General features: G+C 33.6%; 1 protein-coding gene across 6 annotated transcripts in view; it reads right to left on the reverse strand.

Moving 5' to 3' along the window:
• The window catches only part of TMTC3 (transmembrane O-mannosyltransferase targeting cadherins 3), a gene marked incomplete at its 5' end in the record, with an annotated part of 314,399 nt that overhangs the window by 275,991 nt on the left and 15,530 nt on the right, over positions 1–22,878 (reverse strand). For 4 of the 6 annotated variants that reach the window (XR_013830631.1, XR_013830632.1, XM_079938133.1 and 1 more), the window contains 6 exons: positions 2,526–2,674; positions 7,774–8,026; positions 14,103–14,275; positions 14,727–14,842; positions 19,819–19,918; positions 21,265–21,483. Coding sequence is in view for 4 of the 6 variants with exons in the window: in XM_079938133.1 (XP_079794259.1) it covers positions 2,526–2,674; positions 7,774–8,026; positions 14,103–14,275; positions 14,727–14,842; positions 19,819–19,918; positions 21,265–21,483 (1,010 nt within the window). Of the gene's footprint in view, positions 1–2,525; positions 2,675–7,773; positions 8,027–14,102; positions 14,276–14,726; positions 14,843–19,818; positions 19,919–21,264; positions 21,484–21,915; positions 22,019–22,878 lie in introns of all 6 variants that reach the window. The other 2 variants (XM_079938134.1, XM_079938135.1) reach the window with 2 other exon arrangements.

The following is a 22,878-nucleotide window of genomic DNA, read 5'->3' on the forward strand; positions in this document are numbered from 1 at the left end:
ACTGTTGTTGGGAATGTAAATTGATACAGCCACTATGGAGAACAGTATGGAGATTCCTTAAAAAACTAAAAATAGAACTAACATATGACCCAGCAATCCCACTACTGGGCATATACCCTGAGGAAACCATAATTCAACAAGAGACATGTACCACAATGTTCATTGCAGCTCTATTTACACTGGCCAGGACATGGAAGCAACCTAAGTGTCCATCAACAGATGAATGGATAAAGAAGATGTGGCACATATATACAATGGAATACTACTCAGCCATAAAAAGAAACGAAATTGGGTTATTTGTAGTGGGGTGGATGGACCTAGAGTCTGTTATACAGAGTGAAATAAGTCAGAAAGAGAAAAACAAATACCATACGCTAACACATATATATGGAATCTAAGAAAAAAAATGGTCATGAAGAACCTAGTGGCAAGACAGGAAGAAAGACACAGACCTACTAGAGAATGGACTTGAGGATACGGGCAGGGGGAAGGGTAAGCTGTGACAAAGTGAGAGACTGGCATGGACATATACACTACCAAACGTAAAATAGATAGGTAGTGGCAAGCAGCTGCACAGCACAGGGAGATCAGCTTGGTGCTCTGTGACCACCTAGAGGGATGGGATAGGAGGGTGGGAGGGAGGGAGACGCAAGAGGGAGGAGAAATGGGAACTTATGTATATGTATAATTGATTCACTTTTTTATAAAGCAGAAACTAACACAGCAATGTGAAGCAATTATACTCCAATAAAGATGTTAAAAAAAACTGAGAAAAATGATTAATTTAACTACTGTATATTAAATTTGCATTAAAACAAAACAAAAAAAAGACGCATGCACCCCAATGTTCACTGCAGCACTATTTACAACAGCTACGTCATGGAAGCAACCTAAATGCCGATCGACAGATGAATGGATAAAGATGTGGTACATATATACAATGGAATATTACTCAGCCATAAAAAGGAACGGAATTGGGTCATATGTAGAGACGTGCATGAATCTAGAGACTGTCATACAGAGTGAGGTAAGTCAGAAAGAGAAAAACAAATATCGTATATTAACGCATATATGTGGAACCTAGAAAAATGGCACAGATGAACCGGTTTGCAGGGCAGAAACTGAGACACAGATATAGAGAACAAACGTATGGAAACCAACAGGGGGTAAACAGTGGGGAGTGGGGATGGGGGATGTGGTGTGATGAATTGGGAGATTGGCGATGACATATATACACTAATATCTATAAAGTGGATAACTAATAAGAACCTGCTGTATAAAAAAATAAAATAAAATTCAAAAAAATTTAAAAAAATTAAAATGATGGTTATAATTCAATAATCCCTATGATCTTATTTAGTATTAATAGTATTAATGTTCTCTGAGTCTGTGCTTTTTGTCTCAGTAACAGAGTTCAATTTCTTTCATTTTGATAGATCCACTTAACCAGGATAATAGTGTGTGGATCAGAAGGAACATGGACATTGGAAGTAGTCAGGTGTAAATCTGAATCAAGACTCTGCTGTTGACTAGCTGCATGGTCTTGTGTAATTCAGGTAACTTGTATGAGCTTCAATTTTCAAATGTGCAAAATGGAATTAAGGAGTGTCAAGATTAAATGAGAAAAATCTAAAGAGTGTATCCTGGAGTTGGTACGTGATAGGCACTCCAAAATTGGTAGTGAGTATAACTGGATATATGGATAGAAGCTAAGAGAAAAGGTTTGGTAGATGGCATTGAAAATTGTAATCATGGATGAGATCATCCAGGGAGAACATGCAATGTGAGGAAAATGGCTATTAGTAAAACTCTGAGAAATAAAAAATATTTAAAGAGCAGGTGCAGCAGGGAGAATCTGAAAACTGAGCAGAAATGAACAAATGTGGAAGAGAATCAGGACAGAGACTTTTTATACATGCCAGGGAAATAAAATTTAAATAAAAGCATTGACTGGATTTAGCTATGAGAGGAAATTTGTTACATGTTAGTAAAGTGACGTAGAGAGAAGTCAGAATTCTGTGGGTTGAAGGGTGACTGGAAAGTAAGAAAAAGGAGATAGTGACTATTCTGTTCCTTAACTATTGGTTTAAGGTAATTAGGACATGGTGGTTACGATGAAGTAAGAAATTACAGATTGCCTTCTATATGCATTTTACATATATTAACCTGATATAACTCACTTAAGGAAGAAGACTGTTATCTGAGTTCACTGCATATGGAAGTAGCAATGATCACCTGAAACTTTAGTCTCAGTAATATTCCATTTTGCATTTGGGTCTGACTGAAAGTTTGTTATGTCTCAGGCTGTAAAATAAAATTATATAAATATGAGGAAGACCACAGGATGAGGTAGGGGTCATGTAGCTTTCCTAACCTGAATTACAGACAATGAGGAGACTGTCAATGTGAAAAACAAGAAGGTATAAAATATGACATAAAAACTAAATAAACATTTTAAATACTTAAATGTATCATACTGAATTCTATAGTTAATAAGCATTAAATGCACTAACATTTTAATTCACCTTTTGTTTGATATTTTCTGCCATCCATGGGCTACCAAAATACAGAACCCCATGCTAGGAACATATAATACTCTCTCAGCAACAACAAATCCAACTGGGAAAAAAAGGTTTGATGCAGGAATAAACGGTAATGCCATTAAACAAAGTGCCTACAAAGAAAAAAAAGACATTTTATTAAATTAAAAAATATATGCACATAAACAGTCAAATCCAAATATTTTATCACTGAATTTGGATAATGTACTGGTGGACCATTTTTAATAATACTATAATGGATACTGATTTAAACATAAAGAAGGATGCTTAAGGATGGTAACAACAAACATGAGGAGGTATGTCAGCAAGGTGGAATGAAGACTTCTTGAATGCTAGAACTTATACCTAAGGCTCATTCAATTATCAATAAATAAAAAATACTTTTTGAAAATATATCTAAAATAAAAAACAGTAATTTTTATATATCTAACTTATGTGCTTGTGGTAAAAATAAATCGAGAGTAAAATATATTAGGTTTTAATAAAACTACAAATTGTAGGTTGATAAAATAGCCAAACATATCAGTTTTTATTATTTTACTACTATCTGTAATACTGGAAATTGATAAGGTACATTTCAGACAAGACAGTAGACTACTTCTATACATTACTTCAGCGTTACTTTGCATAGTATTCTGATGGGTCACATACAATTAACGGAGACTTAGTATATGTATAAAAATAAACCTGGTCCCTTTAAATCAACAGTCTTTTATTCTATAAGAATTTCTAAAATTCTAACGCTGTACACTGTGTTAGAAATAAACATCACAAAATGTTTAGACTTTTTGCCATTTTGAAAATGGGATGGCATATGGTTTCCAATTACAAAGCCATTACAAAAGATAAGACACAAATAACTAGCACACAAATAACTTATGGAAAGAAAAAAGTTGGTTGTCATTAGGACATCTGTTTCTATGGACATCTGCTTCCGTATTTCATTACCCTGATTTGTTTTATAGTACCTAATGGAATAAACTTCAGAAGTTTGAGAGTCCTCTAACAGTTTGAGAGGAAGGAATGCCTATTTTATACTTTATTAGTAAAAATCGATGTAGAAATGTAAATACAGTGAAAAGAATACTTTCTCCATGAATCACAAATTAATAACTTATAATAATACAAAAGACTGAATCTGAAGAAAAGCACTACCATCAAATTGCTCAGTATCATATCAACTTATATGTCTGAAATTTTAGTGTTTTCTTTTTAATCAAAAAGGTAAAACATTAAGAGTGCATAATTCACTTTCCACTTCCCAGAAATGCTTGATTTAAAAACAACCAGCTAGCTGTGAAACAGAGATTTGTTTCTAAATACATGATCCTTTAAAAAAAAATATATTCCCTATTAATTCATGGATGCCCTAAGGCAATTTCACCGGAAAAAATTAAAAGTTTTAAATTCAACCAAAGATGCATCACAGACTGATGCGTAAGCTACACAAAAAAGAAAAACCATCTCTCAAAAAAATCTGTTTTTTGAATAAGAAATGTCTCAATGATTAACTTACTCAGAAGTTCTAGTATGCTCTCTATTAACGTATGCCAACCAAGTTTACTGTAACGAACATAATATCCTTCTTCCAGTGATGTAAACTCTCCTTAAAAGGAACGAGGGGGCTTCCCTAGGGGCGCAGTGGTTATGAATCTGCCTGCCAATGCAGGGGACATGGGTTCGAGCCCTGGTCCGGGAAGATCCCTCATGCCGCGGAGCAACTAAGCCCGTGCACCACAACTACTGAGCCTGTGCTCTAGAGCCCGCAAAGCCCGCAAACTACTGAGCCCACGTGCCACAACTACTGAAGCCTGCGCACCTAGAGCCCATGCTCTGCAACGAGATGCCATGACAATGAGAAGCCCGGGCACCACAACAAAGAGTAGCCCCTGCTCGCCGCCAACAAGAGAAAGCCCGCGCAAAGCAAAGAAGACCCAACACAGCCAAAAATAAAAACAAATAAGTAAATAAATTAAAAAAAAAAAAAAAGGAAGGATGGTAGTGGAATAAGCCAAGAGTTTGGAGGCAAATCTGTTTCACTTCTTGTTATATAACATAAGGAAAACTATTCATATCACCTCGTGACTTCATTTCATTATAAATAAATCAGGGATTAATAACTACTTACTAATATTGTTGAGATACATATGACATCTTATTTAATAAGTGCTTAACATGGTATCTGGTACTTGAGATACTCCTTTGATCTATGTATCTTGTTCAGAGATCTTCAGAAAATTATCACCATTAAAAAACAGCATGATATTTTCAGATTATTTTCTATTATAGGTTATTACAATATATTGAATATAGTTTCCTGTTGTTTATCTATTTTATGTATAGTAGTTTGTATCTGTTAATCCTATACTCCTAATTTATCCCACCCTTCCCTCCCCTTTCCCTTTGGAAGCCATAAGTTTGTTTTCTATGAAATTAACACAATACTGTAAATCAGCTATATTTCAAATTAAAAAAAGTTTAAAAAAAGTATGCTTAGGACTATACTTAAAGCAGTTATACCCAAGGTCACAAGTGTTCCTTTTTATACATATAAAACATAATTAATGTAATTAATTAATATAAGTATGTTTATTTCATTGGCAATATCCTATTTTTCATTCAGCTTGAACTACACAAATCATTATTTTATTTGCCAAAACTCTGTGTATTTACCCACCCCTCCTTTTTTGCCTTTCTTTTAGTTAGAACCCCGGCTTTGGATGTATTCTACCACATATATGCTTCGTCTTTATTTATGTGAGCAGCAAAAGCACTACTAGAAAGTCCCAAAGCAAAATAGATTAATATCATCATAAACTCGTGATCAACTTCAAATTGATCCTTAAGACTGCTGAGGATTCCTAGGTTTCTTTGGTAGGCTCACTCCCACTCTCTTTGACTATTTTGAATCTTGACTACCTTTCTCAAAATTTTGACCCATGTCACTTTCAGCAGGTGACCACACTTGCAAATTTTCAGAGAAAACTAGAACAATAAAACAAGATTTCCTTCAATTCTCCGCTACTAAACCTACCAACATCCACATTCATGTTCATTTCCATCCTTCCTGTAACCATAAGTGGTGTCTCCATCTATCTCAGGCCAAACCTGAGCTCTATACCTCTAATCTCACTATCAATCATCTCTTCTTTCATTTACTTAATCACTTTCTTATGAACTTTCTACCTATGTTAAAAATGCTCTTGCCTCTCCAACCTTAAAAATCTTCTCTTCTGACAACACATCTTTAAGTTATCTTACCCAATTCATTATGCCCCTTAAGTATAAAACAAGTTCCCACACTCTTAGGAAAAGATTTTTGGAGCCATGGCAACAAGTAATTGGTTGTAACCTCATTTAATCAACATTTCAACTCAATGAATATGTTTTTGTAAGCCAACCCATTAGTGATATAAACATTTCAACTCAATGAATGTTTTTGTAAGCCAACCCATTAGTGATATCTCTTTGTGTCAAAAAGAGACAGCCAACTGAGTGCTCCAATGAAAGTGATTCTACATGCCAACCAAGCAATAGTCTTCCCCCACCATCAACCCACTCCAGACTCTGAAGGTCCATCAATTCCAGATCTCTGTGCTTCCCCCAAGCCCTACAGAAGATCAGCAGTTTATTATACTTGAAGCCCTTGCCTGACTGGCTGTCTTTCCTAAGTTAGGAAATTCAAGCTTGTCTCATCCTTTGAAATATTCAAAGTTAAATCACCCCTACAGGTTACCTACACTAGCAATCTTCACTTCCTCACTTCCTAATCAAATCACTCCACAGAAATAAATTTCATTTAAGTAACTAATATACGTAAAAGAGGTCAAATTCAACTGATCTCACTTCTCTACTTGACAGCAGCTGTTAGTGTTAACCATTCTTTCTTGAAACACTTTCCTTTCTGTACATTTCGTGTACCTCCCATTTAGGTTCATTTTCCTTTATATGGTATGTAATGTGGAAGCTTTTCAAGACTTAGATATAGGCTTCTTCTCTTTCATTCTATAAAGCCCCTTCAACTATTTATTGAGGGAAAATTAAGACCAAATACTCTAAGGCATGCATTATGTGTATGAATTAACTTCTGTACACCTAGAACGGTGCCAGCTAGTTACCATCTCTAAGAAATATGACAAAATCCCAGTTGAGAAAGGCTGCTCTATAACCTCTCCATAGGCCTTCTTCTCCACATCCTGGTTTCAATTACTATCTCTACGGCAATTATCAAGTTTCTCTATGGTAATCAATCAAATTTTTACGTGTAGCTCAGTCTTCGCCACTGAACTCCAGACACAAAGTGCTATTCGAAATCTCTATCATATTGTTTTATAGGTACCTCAAACTCAACAGGTCCAAAAAGAATAGTAAGTATTCTTTTTTCAAACCCTATATTCTTTCAAATCTCTCTAGAATGCAAGTTCTCTAGAAATGGGGACCCTGTATTTCCTTTTATTATCATATACTCAGTGCCTAAAATGCTACCTGCTACATAGGCTGAAAATCAAAAATTTTTATTGAATGAATAAGTGAATCTAGTGACTGCAGCCAGAAATAATATATTTGCAAAGTATTAAAACCACTTTTTGGCATATAGTAAATGCTCAAGAAAAGTTAAAGATTATTATCTTCTTCCATAATTTAAAGTAAGAGGCAACAGAATTATTATGAGTAAGATGTGAGGGCAGAGTTAAGAAAATTACAAAGAAACAGATCTCAGAAAAACAAGAAAAGACTTTAATCAGAGTTCTCTGAACACAGTAAGAAAAACCTCAGGGAGTAATGAAAGTCTTGCTAATGAAAAATAAAGGGCTATGTATTTCTAGTTGCTTATCTTACCTGACACTCTTCTCTGTGCCAAGAAAACAAAGAAGTATATAATATGACTCATTTCTTTAAAGAGTGTATAATCTAGTTGGGTAAAGGTAAGAAATATATTAAAAAAAATGATGCTAAAAAGAATGCTTCATGATTTCAGAGTTCCCATCAAATTATGGAAATTCATAATCACTCTTTGTTTCATATGCTGAATGTGCAGCATTAGTCAAATTCTGATATATAATTCTAGGATAACCTAAAATAAGTTCATAAATTAGGATGACATGAACGAAGAAAGACAGTAGTTCTTTAAAGATGCTTTTGATGAATTAAAGGCACTCTTAATTAATAAACTGAATATAATATCACCTAAAAATTTAAGAAACTTTCTTACCATTAAAACAGTCTTGGAGGAATTACCAGGGTATCTGAGACTGAATACTCCCAAAGCCCCCAAAAAGCAAAAAAAAATAAATGTGGCAAGATTTCGAATATCTAGAAATGACTCTATAAGTGGTATTGTTCCCATGGTCCAATCGCAGCAGAGCTCTGAAGGATTTAACAAAAGCCAAGCATTCACAGGAAGGAGGTAGTTAAAAGTTAGCTGCCTTGTAGGAGTTGGGCTTACAGCAGCTGGGTTATCAAACCTGTGTAAAGAATGAAAAAGAAAGTTATTTAAACTAAAACATTTTTTAAACACAAAGTTAATATATAACAGATATAAATAAAGTACTGAACAATAATAATAAAAGCAATATTCTACATGTAATCTTGTTAAACCGAAGACAAATATTTTTATGGATATTTCAGACTCTTGCCAAAGTTCAAACTGTCTAACCTTTATGAAATGCCTAGTTGAGAGCAATGATATTTATGAAGAACTGTTTGAAGGGCAAGCAGGTGATCTATTTTTAGTTTATTATTATGATTCAGACATGCATTCTATAATATTATGACATTCTGCAGAAGCACTTTCATTAAATTATGACCTTCTGATTAAAAGTCATAAGAAAAGTTTTATAAGATTCATTGTTGCATGTGTTTATGAATGCTTCTGAGAACACTAACCAATGTTTTCCTACATGAGACGTTTCTTTCACCACTAAGTGCTAATAAAACTTACGCTTCCTAGAAAGAATTACTATGTTTTTTTTTTTGTCACGAACAGAAAAAACTATATTACCTATGGGCTTTTCCTCTTTGCTTAGACTTCTAGAAAGCTAAAAACCAAATTCCCAGTACAGAGGAGTAACTGTACCTATGTAACATTTTATTTGTGTTCTACTTAATATAAGCTTATAGCCTAGTTTATATAGGCCATGATACATTAAATGTACATTTCATTAATTTAGTCTATTTTCTGCATATTAAGTCAAATCATTTTTTTAAAAGTACATTTAAATGAATCATTTCAGATTTTTATTTCTTTAGGCTATGTTCTAAATTGTATTGGCTATATTAACATATAGTCCTTTAAAAACCCTATTTCTCATTTTAAAATGAATAAGCCAATGAAAAATCAACCTCTACTACTTATTTGACTTGGTCTTCTTAAAAATATCAAATGGTTGAGAAAAAGTACACAGTTTTTGAACGAATAATATTTTCTAAACTTTCATATTTGAATATATACATATATGAAAAATACTAAGTCTTGAAACTCAGGACTTGAATTCTCAAAATAATCAACAGAACTGAATACAAAGCTTTTCCCCTGTAATCCACTTTCAGAGTTCATTTTAAAAAATTAACAGTTTATCTAGGATACGTGATTTAATAATTGAACTGCAGTCAAAGAGTACATGTCAAAGCAAGTCAAATCATATTACCATCAACCTCAAAGGGTAACAGAATAAAATTTGTATAACACACACAAATACATACACACACACACATTTTTAAATGCTTACATTTGGAAAATATATATTTATAACATACCCCATACAGTCATCCACACACACATATACAAAACAAATACATTCACACCTATAAACCACATTTTCATATTGTAAAACTAGAGATAGAAAACAGTTGATTCAAATTCTCTGAAAGGAATGATAAACAGAACAAAAACACTGAAACTAGTGAAAAAGGAAATATAAAATATCTATCTACAATTCAATTTATTTCCCATACTATCATGCTTAAATGAGCTGTTTAGTTTAGCATGGCTAGACTCAGAAATTCTGGAAGTTAAAAAGTAATTATTTTTTAAAGAAAAAAAATGCTGTTAAGAAGGATAATTATTACACAATGGAATACTACACAGCCATAAAAAACAATGAAATAATGCCATTTGCAGCAACATGGATCGACCTCGAGATTATCATACTTAGTGAAGTAAGGCAGAGAAAGACAAGTATCACATGGTATCACTTATATGTGGAATCTAAAATAATGATACAAATGAACTTATTTATAAAACAGAAACAGACTCACAGGCATAGGAAACAAATTTATGGTTACCAAAGGGGAAAAGGTGGGAAAGGGATAAATTAGGAGCCTGGGTTTAACAGATACACACTACTACATATACTGATAAAACAGATAAACAAGGTCCCACTGTATAGCATAGGGAACTATATTCAATACCTTGTAATAACCTATAATGGAAAAAAATCTAAAAAAGAATATATATATATATTTATGTAAAACTGAATTACTTTGCTATACACCAAAAACTAACACATTGTAAATCAACTATATCTCAATTTAAAAAAGAAAAAGGAAAGACAGAGAGAGAAAAAAAGGATAATTATGTGAAAATCACAAAGAATGTGTTGGGCATAAAAGAAATTATCTGAATAAAATTTATTCTAACCAGGGTCAGAAATGAACTATCATGGATAGCAACATGAACAATATTTTGGGCTTTTGTTTAAAAAAAAAGTTCTTGCATGTAATGTCTGTCACTTAAAACTGAATAGGGAACTAGTCTAAGTTTCCTCTTAAACTTTAGATAAGTAAGGTGAAATGGAATAATGCTAATCTTAGAGCAGGGAAAAAAACGATATGAAGACTGTTAAAATTCAGTAAAACTTTTGCTTCTAGCCTTAAACAACTAAAAAATAGACAATATATATAAAACTTCTTTTTTTTTTTTGTGGTACGCAGGCCTCTCTCTGTTGCGGCTTCTCCTGTTGCGGAGCACAGGCTCCGGATGCGCAGGCTCAGCGGCCATGGCTCATGGGCCCAGCCGCTCCGTGGCATGTGGGATCTTCCCGGACTGGGGCACGAACCCGCGTCCCCTGCATCGGCAGGCGGACTCTCAACCACTGCGCCACCAGGGAAGCCCTAAAACTTCTTTTAATATACTGAGTATCAGGCAAAGAAGGACAATACCTGATAGGAAAAAAAAACAAATGAGGGGAGCCCTACCTGGAGAGATTAGTACCTCAATAGAGTTTTTAGTCTGTGCAGCAAGAGAGAACCTGAGTGGAATCCACTTGGATCTCTGAGTTGAGAAGATAGAGCTGGGAGCCCTAGAAGTCCAGGGGGTTAGAATTAGTGGGCAGAATAACAGAGAGAAGAAAGCTGCTGAGAAAGAACTCAGATCTGTAGAGGATCTCTCTCCAGTTTCCAGTACTAATGACAACTGATCAGCACACATATGTGGGGAAATACCTAGGGGACAGTGTAGTGGGTTGATTCATGTCTCCCCAAAGTTCATGTCTATCAAAAACCTCAGAATGTGACTTTATTTGGAAGTAGGGTCTTTGCCAATGTAATTACAGTTAAGGTGAGGTCATACTGGATGAGGATGGGCCCACTATTCAATGACTGAGGTCCTTATACAAAGAAGAGAAAATACAGAGAAACAAACATGGAAGAAGGCCAGGTAAAGATGGAGCAGATTACAGTGATGCAGCAACATGCCAAGGAATGTCAATACCAGAAGCTAGGAAAGAGGCACAGAACAGATTCTTTCCCAGGGCCTTCAGAAGGAACCAACTATGCCTGACACCTTGATTTTGGACTCTGGCCTCCAGCACTGTGAGAGAATAAATTCCTGCTGCTTTAAGCCACTCTGTTTCTGGTAATTTGTTAAATCATATCTAAGAAAACTAATACAGTTAGGAAAATACCTTCTGAAAGGATTAGATAAACATTCACAAATATCAAATACAACTGGGAATAGTTCCTCAGCAGCCAGAGTGGAAATCCTCATAATTCATAGTCTATTGGTAGAGTGGTCAGAAGGGTCTTGTGTCAGCAAGGAAGCAAAATTAGCCCTATCCTAAATGCTGCTGTGGTCTCCCAAAACAAAGCTTAAAAGCAAGACTTGAAGATGAAACATTTTTCAAATAACTTACATGCATCCCAGAACAATGGTCTACAATACAGGAATACATTAAGGTAAAGTTCACATATGGCACCTATTAAAAAACTACCAGGCATGTGAAGAAGTAGAAAAATACAATCCATGAGGAGAAAAACTATACAATCTAAATTGACCAACAAATGATACAATTAGTAGATAAAGACATTAAAGTACTGGAACATGCAGAAACATGGAATACACAAAAAAGGCCCCAAAAGAACTCAAACAGAGATGAAAACAATGTCTGAGATGAAAAATAACTAGAAAAAATTAAGGGCAGATTAGACTATGCAGAAAAAAGATTAGTAAACTTGAAGATACAACAAAAGAAACTATCCAAAATGAAAATGGGGAAAATAGCTTTGGAGGGAAGGGGAATAAACAGAGCATCAGTATGACTTCAAGAAGCCTAAAATACATGTAACTGGAGTCCTACAAGAAGAGTGGAGAGCAAAGTAAAAAATATTTCAAGAAGTAATTTCCAAAATTTATATAAAGTAAGACCTACAGATTCTAAAAAGCTCAATTAACCTAAGCATAAGAAACAAGAAGATAAAAGAAACATTAACTGAAAGTTTGTACCTTTTGCCCATCTTCACCCAAACTTCCAGTTATAAGATAAATAAGTCCTGGGGATGTAATGTACAGCATGATGACTGTAGTTAACAAGACTGTATTGTATATTTGAAAGCTGCTAAGAAAGTAGATCTCAGAAGTTCTCATCAAAAGGAAAAAAAATTTTTGTAATTATGTGTGATGACGGATGTTAACTAAACTTATTATGATAATCATTTGTGTGTGTGTGTGTATAAAACCATTATATTGTACACCTAAAATTAATACAATGCTATATGTCAATTATGTCTCAATTTAAAAAAATATATAAGAAGAGAAACAATGATAAAGAGAAACTATTAAAAGCAGGCATAGAAAAAAAAAGATACTACATGCAGAAGCATAAAGATAAGGATAAGATTTCCCATTTAAAATAACACAAGCCAGAGAATACAGAGCAACATTTTTATATTAGTGAATGAAAAACAGTCAATGTAGAATTCTACACTCACGGGAAATATTTTTCAAAAATGAAGGTAAAATAAAGATTTTTTAATATACAAAAGCTTAAAGAATTCATCACCAGCAGTCCTACATGTCAAGAAATGTCAAAGGAAGTCCTTCAGTCACAAGGAAAAATGGTGCCAGATGAAAATCTTGATCTAACAAAGAAATGAAGAACACTAGAAATGGTAACTCTATGGGGTAACATAAAAGAATTTAAAATTTAAATCTCTTCCAAAGATAATTGTTGAAAGCAAAAGTTAACAATGTATTGTCAGATTTACAATGTATACTCAATAAAAATGTATGCAAATAGCACCAAGGCTAAGTTCTTATTTATAATAAGTTTATATATTTACATAAAAATTTATTGTATATATTTGTACTATATATGCTGACATTTATACTATATATACTTGCAATTATAATATGCCTTTCAGATAAACTGTGATAAGCAAAGGACATAAACAAAAAACCCTAAAGCAATCACTAAAAATACACAGCAAAGATATACAGCTAATAAGCCAACAAGGAGCTAAGAACAGAGTATTACAATATACTCAATTCAAAAGAAGAGAGAGAGAAAAAAAGGGAACACAGAACAGACAAGACAGAGAGAAAACGATTAGCAAGATGGTAGATTTACAACAAACTATCAACAGTTGAACCCCCCCATTTAAAAGACAGATTATCTGACCAAACAAAAAAGGAAGACCCAACTATATGCAGCCTACAAGAAATCTACTTTAAATAATAAAGATATAGATAGATTTAAAAAGTAAAAGATAAACCATGTAACACGAACAAAAGATAGTTGGAGTGGTTACATTAATATAAGGCAAAATGAATGTCTTAGTAAAGACTACTACTGGAGATGAAGCTCATTTAATAATGATAAAGGGATCAATTCATTAAGAGGACATCACAATCCTAAACACTGATACACTTTATAATAGAGCTTTAAAGAACATGAAGCAAAAACTGATAAAACTGCAAGGCAAAATACACAAATCTACAGCTATAGTCAGCGATTTCAACATCCTTCTCTCAATAATCAATAAAACAAGTAGACAAAACTCACTAAGGATATAGAAGACTTAACCAATTTTGGGGGGTCATTATCTTGACTGTGATGTTTTCATGAGTGTACACGTATGTCAAAACCTATTAATTTGTACATTTTATATATATGCAGGTTTTAAAAAAGTATTAATTATACCTCAATAAAGCTGTTAAAAAACCTCAATGTAAATCAAAGACTTTCTGGAACATTTACAATCACTTAAAATGCAAAGTTAAAAAAAAAAAAGATGGAAGAAAACAAAAGAACCAGAATATCATACCTGGTGAATACTGGAAGTTGGGATTGAATAACCTGGACTCTAATCACAACAAGTAATAGTGTACTGAACATCAAAACAATGAGTTTTATTAGTGTCTGCAGCATAGAAAATGGAATACTACCCTTTCCGCGAAGAAACTGTCCAGCAGTAGTACATAATAATGGCAAAGTATACTAGAAAAGAAAAAAAATGTTTAAGTAACAAATAGCACTTTACTGTAATTTTTCAACAATTATCATACTTTCTAAATGCAAGATTAAATAAAAATTGACCAAAATTATAAAACCAACATGGAGCAAATGGTGGAGCTGATAATGAATAAAACTGAGCCCAATAATCTTATCCAATAATTAATTATACTGTACAGTATTACTGTGTGCTTTCCCAAGTTGCTTAATGGTTTCATTATTGAAACTTCCTTAAAAAACTGAAGGTATAATATAAAATGTTAAGAAATTTTCAGTGGGTATGAAGGCAAAACATGCTTGTTTCTTGCAAATTTTTAGTAATCATAATTGGTAAACAGACCAATTTATATAATAATACATTTAGAAAATAAGTTTATTATAATCTGATTCAAATAGGATAAAAGATAGCAACAAGGAAATTTAGATTTCTCCTTACCCCCTGGGCAATAAATACTTCATACACACAGCAAATTCCCACAACTGTTATTCCCTGCTCTTTACACAGTGTTGCAACAGCCACTAAAAACACTGTCAACGCGATAGGAGTCCACACTGCAATTTAAGAACAGAAAAATATAAAAACACACAAAACAATTTTATAATATCATAAAAGGATATTTTAAGTTAGATAACTATTAGACATTACTGAAAAACTTTACTTGTGATTCTATATTCACATTTGTTATTTTCCACTGACATACTTTATATTTTAAAACATATTGAAATGCTGTAATTTTTGCTTTATATATTAAAAAAATCGATATATAATTTGAACTAAAAAATTTTTGTGGACAGGAAAATTATCTAACCAAATGCTAACATTTAAAAACAAAGGTAGAGTGGCCAATCTGGAGAAGAGAAACTTACAAGGTTGAGTGTGGTAATTAATGAACTATCAATTTGAAATGAAGATAAATACCTGAAATTATCATAGAGGTACCTATATACTTTATTATATCTGTGAGTAATTAAAAAAAAACTTGAAAGTGAAAAATACTGGGCAAACTACAGTACCATTCTTACTAAAAAAAGACTATAAAAACTAAAACATGTTAGCAATAAGCATTTAAATCAATACTATTCTTTAAAAAATTTGTAACAGAATATTCACAAGTTCTATTTAAGTGGAAAACCTACTTCATCAATTTTAAGTAAATGTCTACTACTCAGTAGTAATTTGATTAAAGAACCATGAATTGTGAGAGTAAATCTGGATCTACTACTAACTTGCTTTGTGATTCTGGGCAACTTTTCTGAGCTTTAGTTTTCTTATTGGCAAATATGATTTCTAATTCTTTTCCAGTTTAAGAAATATATGGTACTTTGATTGTGTAACCTCAGTTTTTATTAAGGACATTAATCAAAGTAAACTCAAATAACTGACTTAAATCCAGGTATAAAAAAGAACAGAATTCATGAATCTAATACATTTTTCTTTTGTCACTGGGCTTCATATAGAAACATCTGTTTTTGAAATCATTTTCAATTTTAAAATACTCTATAGAGTAACATTACCGAAAGGAAAAACAACTGAAAAAAAAAAAAATGAGAACACTATTGGAAATACTAAGTATTGATATAATAGTATTCCTTCCTCAAAAAAGTATCTCATATTCTAGTTAGGCCTAAACCATCAATATTAATGTAACAGATTATATCAAGGGTTGAACTATCCTGCTAAAGTCACCAAGAAATTCACAGAGCAAAGAAATTAGTAGATGATTATTTACAAAACAAGTTGAACCTAAGTTGGACCTTGAAGGATATACAGGACATGAAAGAATTGGGAAAGGGGTATGTATGAATAAAGGAATAGAGGAGGGAATAAGCTTGGCAAATGAATGATACAGATGATACAGAATGGTATGCCTGAATGGGTATGCACAGATTAAAAACTAGTGGGAAACAATGGCCTTGAAAATAGGTATATTAAACAGTTTATATAACCAGTTTAGCATATTTCATTGCATTTCAATCACCTTATGGGATATGAGGGCAGGTGCAATCATACTCATTTTTAAGATGAGGAAAGAATTTTGAAGGTTTAAAAAGAGTCATGCACAATAAGGAGACCATGACTTTAACTTGGTTCTTCTGATACTAAATTCAGAGCTTCTCACTAATTTGTATTTTCACTCCAAGGAAGAGAAATCAAACAGCTGCCTTCCAAGATGCTGGATTCAATGTAAGCAACTAATAGTTCTAATAAAGGCAAACGTTTTGCTGAAACCAGTCACTTTAGTTCTTTGGTGACTAAATTACTTTATGAACATATACACTTTGATTTTTATAATCAGGTCTCTGTGGCTAAAGTTACCATGTGTGATTTTGTCCAAAACAAGTACCCCTGCTAAATAAGTTGACACTGAAAAAAAAAAATACATGTATAAGTGTAGAATCAATTTCAATCATCAAAATCTATTCCAATTTCAAAATATGTTTCCAAGCTGACTTTACATGTGTAAAGGTACACACCTTCAGTAATCATGTATTTAAATAGTTATTTTAAGTATTTACTGCATTTGTAGGGGAGAGAAACAATAAATAAATATTTTTTGTCAAATGGTGACCTAAGTATTATAGAGAAAAGCAGAAAGTGAAGGGAAATAAAACGGAGGGGGGGAAGATGAGTGGTGCTACTGATGACATTTGAGCAGAAACCTAAAGTAATGAAAAATCAAGTGCAAAGGGCCTAAGATGAATGATGCTTGTGAAAAGGGTATGGGACATGAATAACCCAGAATTTGAAGTGATTAAATAATTACAAATTGAAAATCTTTGCATAGGACAAATACCTTAGATAGAATGGAGAATACAAAGATGATGACAAAACTGTGGTCTCAGGAGTGAAATAATGAAATGTGGCGTACAAAATACCATAGCGGAAAAGAGGACAGAGAGAGGTCCTGAGCAAGTTTCAGTATGTTTTCAATTAGAATTTAAAATATATTATATTCATTCACCTAATCATTTCCTCAACAAATATATACTGAACACTCACTGTATACCAGGAACCATCTAGGAAATGGAGATAAGAAAGTGACAGAAAGTTACCTACTCTAATGAAGGTTATATCCTATTGTAAGAGAACAATAAATGGGTTAAAAAAATTATGTATTTTTAGATTAAAAATGAGTTTTATGAGAAATGTAGGTTAAAGGGATAGAAAGCAACATGATTTGGTTTTTGTTTTGGTCAAGTGGTAAACTAGCATGACCTGTTGATCTGTTAGCCCCTTTCCCCAAAATCAAGCCTAGAAAGATTAAGTGAGAGGAAAATATGGCTTCTAAGATATTAAAAACAAAAAAAGAGAGAAATTCCTGGGCATTGAAGGTTATCTTAAACATCATGTATGTTTGCATGGGTGTTTCGAGGGACTACATCTAAAGCAGAGAGTGAGAAGATTTTTTTTAAACGTTTTTCCTAGCCAATCCTGACTGCCCTGGGTAAATCATTATTTGCGCCTTTACTGTAGAAATCTGCAGCTACGGTAGGTTGTGGGTGTTCCAGGGATTAAATGAGAATACTTCCGAAGCCCTGCTGGGATAAGGAGTAAGATTTTTTTTAAAGGTACAAAATGACCAACCACTCTTCAGCAGTCTCTTCCACCCACAGACCTTGCATCTAAATGCAGGGGGGTGGTAGACTGGCCTGTTCTTAACGCTGATTCTCTTTAAGAGACTAGAGCAGGTAGTTGGTAGAATGGTAACAATAGTGATCAACAGTGGCCCTGGGGAACCTGGAGATCTCCACCCTGGATTTTAATGAGTCACCAGATGGACAGAGTGGCGCTGGTCTTTCTCTTTATCACTTTCTCACAGTGGTTGATAACTTTCAGAGAACATGTGGCCTGAGCTCACAAGCCAAAATAAGTAGATACCTGAAGGGTACCACAGTTATAAAAGAGAGAGCACAAATATAACAACATACATGACTAATTAAGAATTAACTGAAAAGACTAAGAATTTAAAATAAGTAATTCTAAAGGAAAGATACTGGAGTTATAAAGAATATGAAATCATTAAAAAGGACCAAGTAAAATTATTAAGGATCAAAAATATAATAAAATGAAAGGATATTTTAGTTAGAATGAAGAACTTCTCTAAGAGGGAGACCGTTGAGCTGAGGCCTGATGATGTAAAGAATATAAATGAAACAACTATGTGAAGATCTAAAAGAAGAAAATTCAAGAAAGAGGGTACAACAAGTATAAAGGCCAGTGCTTCACTTGTTTAAGAGTAGCAAGAAGGTCTGCTTGGCTATAGTGAAGTGACTAGGGCAAAAATGCAGGAGACATGTTTAGAGAGATAGGCAGGAGCCTGATCATGGTCTTGAAGTTCACAGTATTTTCTAAGTTTATCATTCATGTTTTGCTTAGGATGGTATTTAAAGATGATATTAGTTTGCAATTCTATATTAGCTACTGAACTACCTCTCACTGCATTACAGGCAACAGGAAAAATAGGGACACCACTTCCTATGAGCCAAGTACTGCTTTAAATCCCTTAACATGCTTAACTCAACTAATCCTTCTCAACAGGTAGGGACTATTATTATCTACATTTTATAAAGAAACTAAAGCACAGAGAGGTTATGTAATCTGACCAACATAGTAAATGGAGCTACTAAATGGTGGACCTGAAATGTGAAACCAGACTCCAGAGTCCATGCTTTGAACCACTATGTTATACTGAACTCAAAACTGTTTTAAGAAGGCATTGTGCATATAGCATCAAGAGGGAAACCTACTCATATTACAAATCTAAGAAGCTGTTTAACTAAATTGCTTCTCTCTTGAAACTTTGTTTTCATACATACAAAATTAAGCTCCTTATCATCAGTGCCTTGGGTTTATAGTGAGAAAATTCTCCAACAACACAGAAAAAAAACTCAGCATTAAATTTTAAGATTAACCAAGTACAGGTTAAGGTCATAATGCGCTTCACAGTATGTGCCCTTTCATGCACATTGGGCCCACACTCTTAATAAATCATTTTATTGCCTGGAATTTGTTTTCTGACATCATTAGCGCTAATGGGTTAATGTATACAAAGCATTTTCCAGGGTGGGCTACATGGAGGGGACTCATTAAATAGCTGAACTATGATCAACACATAATAAAAGTTATACTCTAACAGGCTTTTAACTTTGCCTAAACAATACAATTCATAGCCTTCACATGTGTTACCTATATAAAGACAACTGGAGTATTGGTACTTCATCATTTACAGGTAACAGCAAATGGAACTAAGAATGATCCTAAAACTCTTATATTCTAGGGAAATTTTTAAAAATTAGATCAAATAGAAACTGTTAGTCATGATAAAATATAAACTACAAACAGTAATTTTTAATATTGACAATGTCACATACTTTTCTTATGTCCATAGATGCTAAAGTACAATAGCATGATATATAAAGATAAATACCAAAAATGGCATATGTTTTATAAGAACCACTTGAAGTAAACAGAAATTACTTGATCGAGTTTTATAGCTAAAGTAAAAAGTTAAATGTTAGACATTTACCTATGGAATTATCTGGTCCTTTTGATTTGGTATATGACAAAAATGCAGCTAGAAAAAAGATAGATGACAAAAGTTCTGCTCTTCCTACAACACCTGTTACCTAGAAAGGGAAGGAGAGGGGTTCATATTAATAAAAAGCATCTTGAAAATTTAACTATAATTGCAACAGTAGTTGAATTAGAAATTAAACTGCCATAACTTTTCAAGTGCACATTTCTGTTTTTTTAAGCATTCTTTGAGTGCCCTCATGTGGTGAATTTGTATGTCTTCTATAAAAGTAAATTTATCAGTGACTGTAACAGTTCTTTTATTATTCTGGAGTAATTATAGACTCAGAGGAAGTCACAAAAATAGTATAGAGAAGTCCTGTTTACCCTTTACCCAGCTTCCTCTAATGGTAACATCTTACACAATTATACTACACTATCTAGATGTAGTTCTTACATGTTTTCTTAAAATACAAGTGTTCTTAAAATACAAAAATATAATAAACTCAATACATTATAGCTCACAAATAAACCTGCAAACTAAAATTTAAAAAGACAATAAACTTTAAAACATCCTTTTAAATTCAAAAAATTTAAATATAAAGCCCCCAAATCCCTTTAAAGTATTCTGAACTCACTATAAAACTTAAAGCAACCTATTATTTTTGTAGCTGTATAGAAAAATGTTCAGCTAGACACCAAAAGTTTCAAGATACTGGGAGAGACGCACAACTCCCCTCCACACACACACACACACACACACACACACACACACACACACACACACACACACACACACACACACCCGGCAGAGTTTAAGCATACAGACTCTTGTTTAAAATTGAAAGCTTGTAACAAAGCAACTGAATAGAGTCCTCTTTGCTCTGCTGAGAGGCAATTCTGGAGTCTCAAGATTACCAAGAAAAATACAGTTATAGTTTGTGAATGTGCTGGTGATGAGCATATTGGCAATAGTAGAGACAGCTCACAATTTTTAAACACATGGCAATAGACAATAAGAAATTACTGAGCATCATCTGTTACGATATCTGTCCATGTCTGCATGTATTTTGATAAATTTTCATCCCTTACATAAGTTTCTCTTATTATTTTCTGTCCTTTGAAACAAAAAAAATGCCAAGTTGACAAATATTTAAAATCTTTATTCATATAAAAATTAGCAAAGAAAATTACTGTATTCATTTATATTTTACATCACTAAAGTTGAGTGATTACATCTTATGTTCTTGAATAAATGTTTGTTTCAAAATTTGTTTTAAAAAATTTTACATAGTAGGAAAGTTAGACTCTACACTAATAAGTTAAGACACTGTACCAATAGGAGTCTTCAAATACTTGGATTAAAGTCATGGTTAATTTTTTTTTTCCTTAAAAATATATACCATTATAGACACGTATAGGAATAATGCAAAAAACATCAATTTATAGTTTTACTTACTGCTTCTGTGTGTATTGGGTGCACTGCAAAAAGTAAAGAAGCAATCACACTACTCCGGTTATCCAGAAAGAGTTTGCAGACTTTAAGAAATATCACACTAACCACAGCATGAAAAATCATATTTAGGAGATGATATGACATAGGTTTCAGTTCACTAAACAAATAATTTAAGCGAAACGTCAATACTGTTAAGGGACGGTAAGACTTGTGGCTTCTCTCCTAAAAGGAAAAAAGAATCATCAATCATTGATTATTAAAGTATCTCGGTCCTTCTGGGTACATGAACTAATCACTGCTTTTACTACATTTGGCTGAGAAATAACAGTAAAATAATGAAATGCCCCAAGAATAATATAAACATAAAAGATAGCTCTATGTGGGTTTTTTTTTGTGTTTTCCTATTTCCTTTGTACAAAAACAAGGCAATTTCATCTCTGATATATAGTAGTCAAAGAATTAACAGTAAAAGAAGACCTAACTACTAATTCCTCTTCAATACACAAATTTAAAGAAGTAGGACAATAGTGATATTAATCAAGTTGTAGCATAGGATTTCTCTCCAAAACCAGCTACCCAAACTATTACCAATACAAGCATTCATGTAACTGCTGGCTAGATCTTCAAAAGAAAACATAAGAACAGAATGCTTACCCAGTGCAGTTTAAACAATGATGACTCAAAAAGGTACTGTCTAGTTGTCTTTTGAAACGACACCTCCATAATGTATAAACCTGAATATATTAAACCAAACATACTACACAGAGAGTAATACAAGAGCAAAAACTTTCTTAGAGAATAGATACCTTTGTTATTGCAGTCTCTATTGGCAATAAATCAAATTCTATGTGAGGTACTGAATTTCTTTATAAACTAAAAGTTATATTTAACAAGAAATATTTTTACTCTAAGAAAAAATCAAACCAGATTTAAGAATAAAACACACAAGTTAAAAAGATATAAAATATTATCCTATTTATTTTTTGTAATTTTTCTTTAAGATGTTGGGGGTAGGAGTTTATTAATTAATTAATTAATTTTTGCTGTGTTGGGTCTTCGTTTCTGTGCGAGGGCTTTCTCTAGTTGTGGCAAGCAGGGGCCACTCTTCATCACGGTGTGCGGGCCTATCACTATTGCAGCCTCTCTTGTTGCAGAGCACAGGCTCCAGACGCGCAGGCTCAGTAGTTGTGGCTCACAGGCCTAGTTGCTCTGCAGCATGTGGGATCCTCCCAGACCAGGGCTCAAAGCTGTGTCCCCTGCATTAGCAGGCAGATTCTCAACCACTGCGCCACCAGGGAAGCCCTATTCTTGTAATTTTTTTTTTTTTTTTGCGGTACGCGGGCCTCTCACCGCTGTGGCCTCTCCCGTCGCGGAGCACAGGCTCCGGACGCGCAGGCTCAGCGGTCATGGCTCACAGGCGCAGCCGCTCCGCGGCATGTGGGATCTTCCCGGACCGGGGCACGAACCCGCGTCCCCTACATTGGCAGGCGGACTCTCAACCACTGCGCCACCAGGGAAGCCCTTGTAATTTTTTATAAAGGCATCCATACTCACCTTCTTTGCTCTCCTACCTCTTACCATATTTTGCTGTAACTCTGGTATATAGCTATAGACTTA

The sequence above is a fragment of the Stenella coeruleoalba genome, assembly GCF_951394435.1.
Source record: "Stenella coeruleoalba genome assembly, chromosome: 11".
Taxonomy (NCBI): domain Eukaryota; kingdom Metazoa; phylum Chordata; class Mammalia; order Artiodactyla; family Delphinidae; genus Stenella; species Stenella coeruleoalba.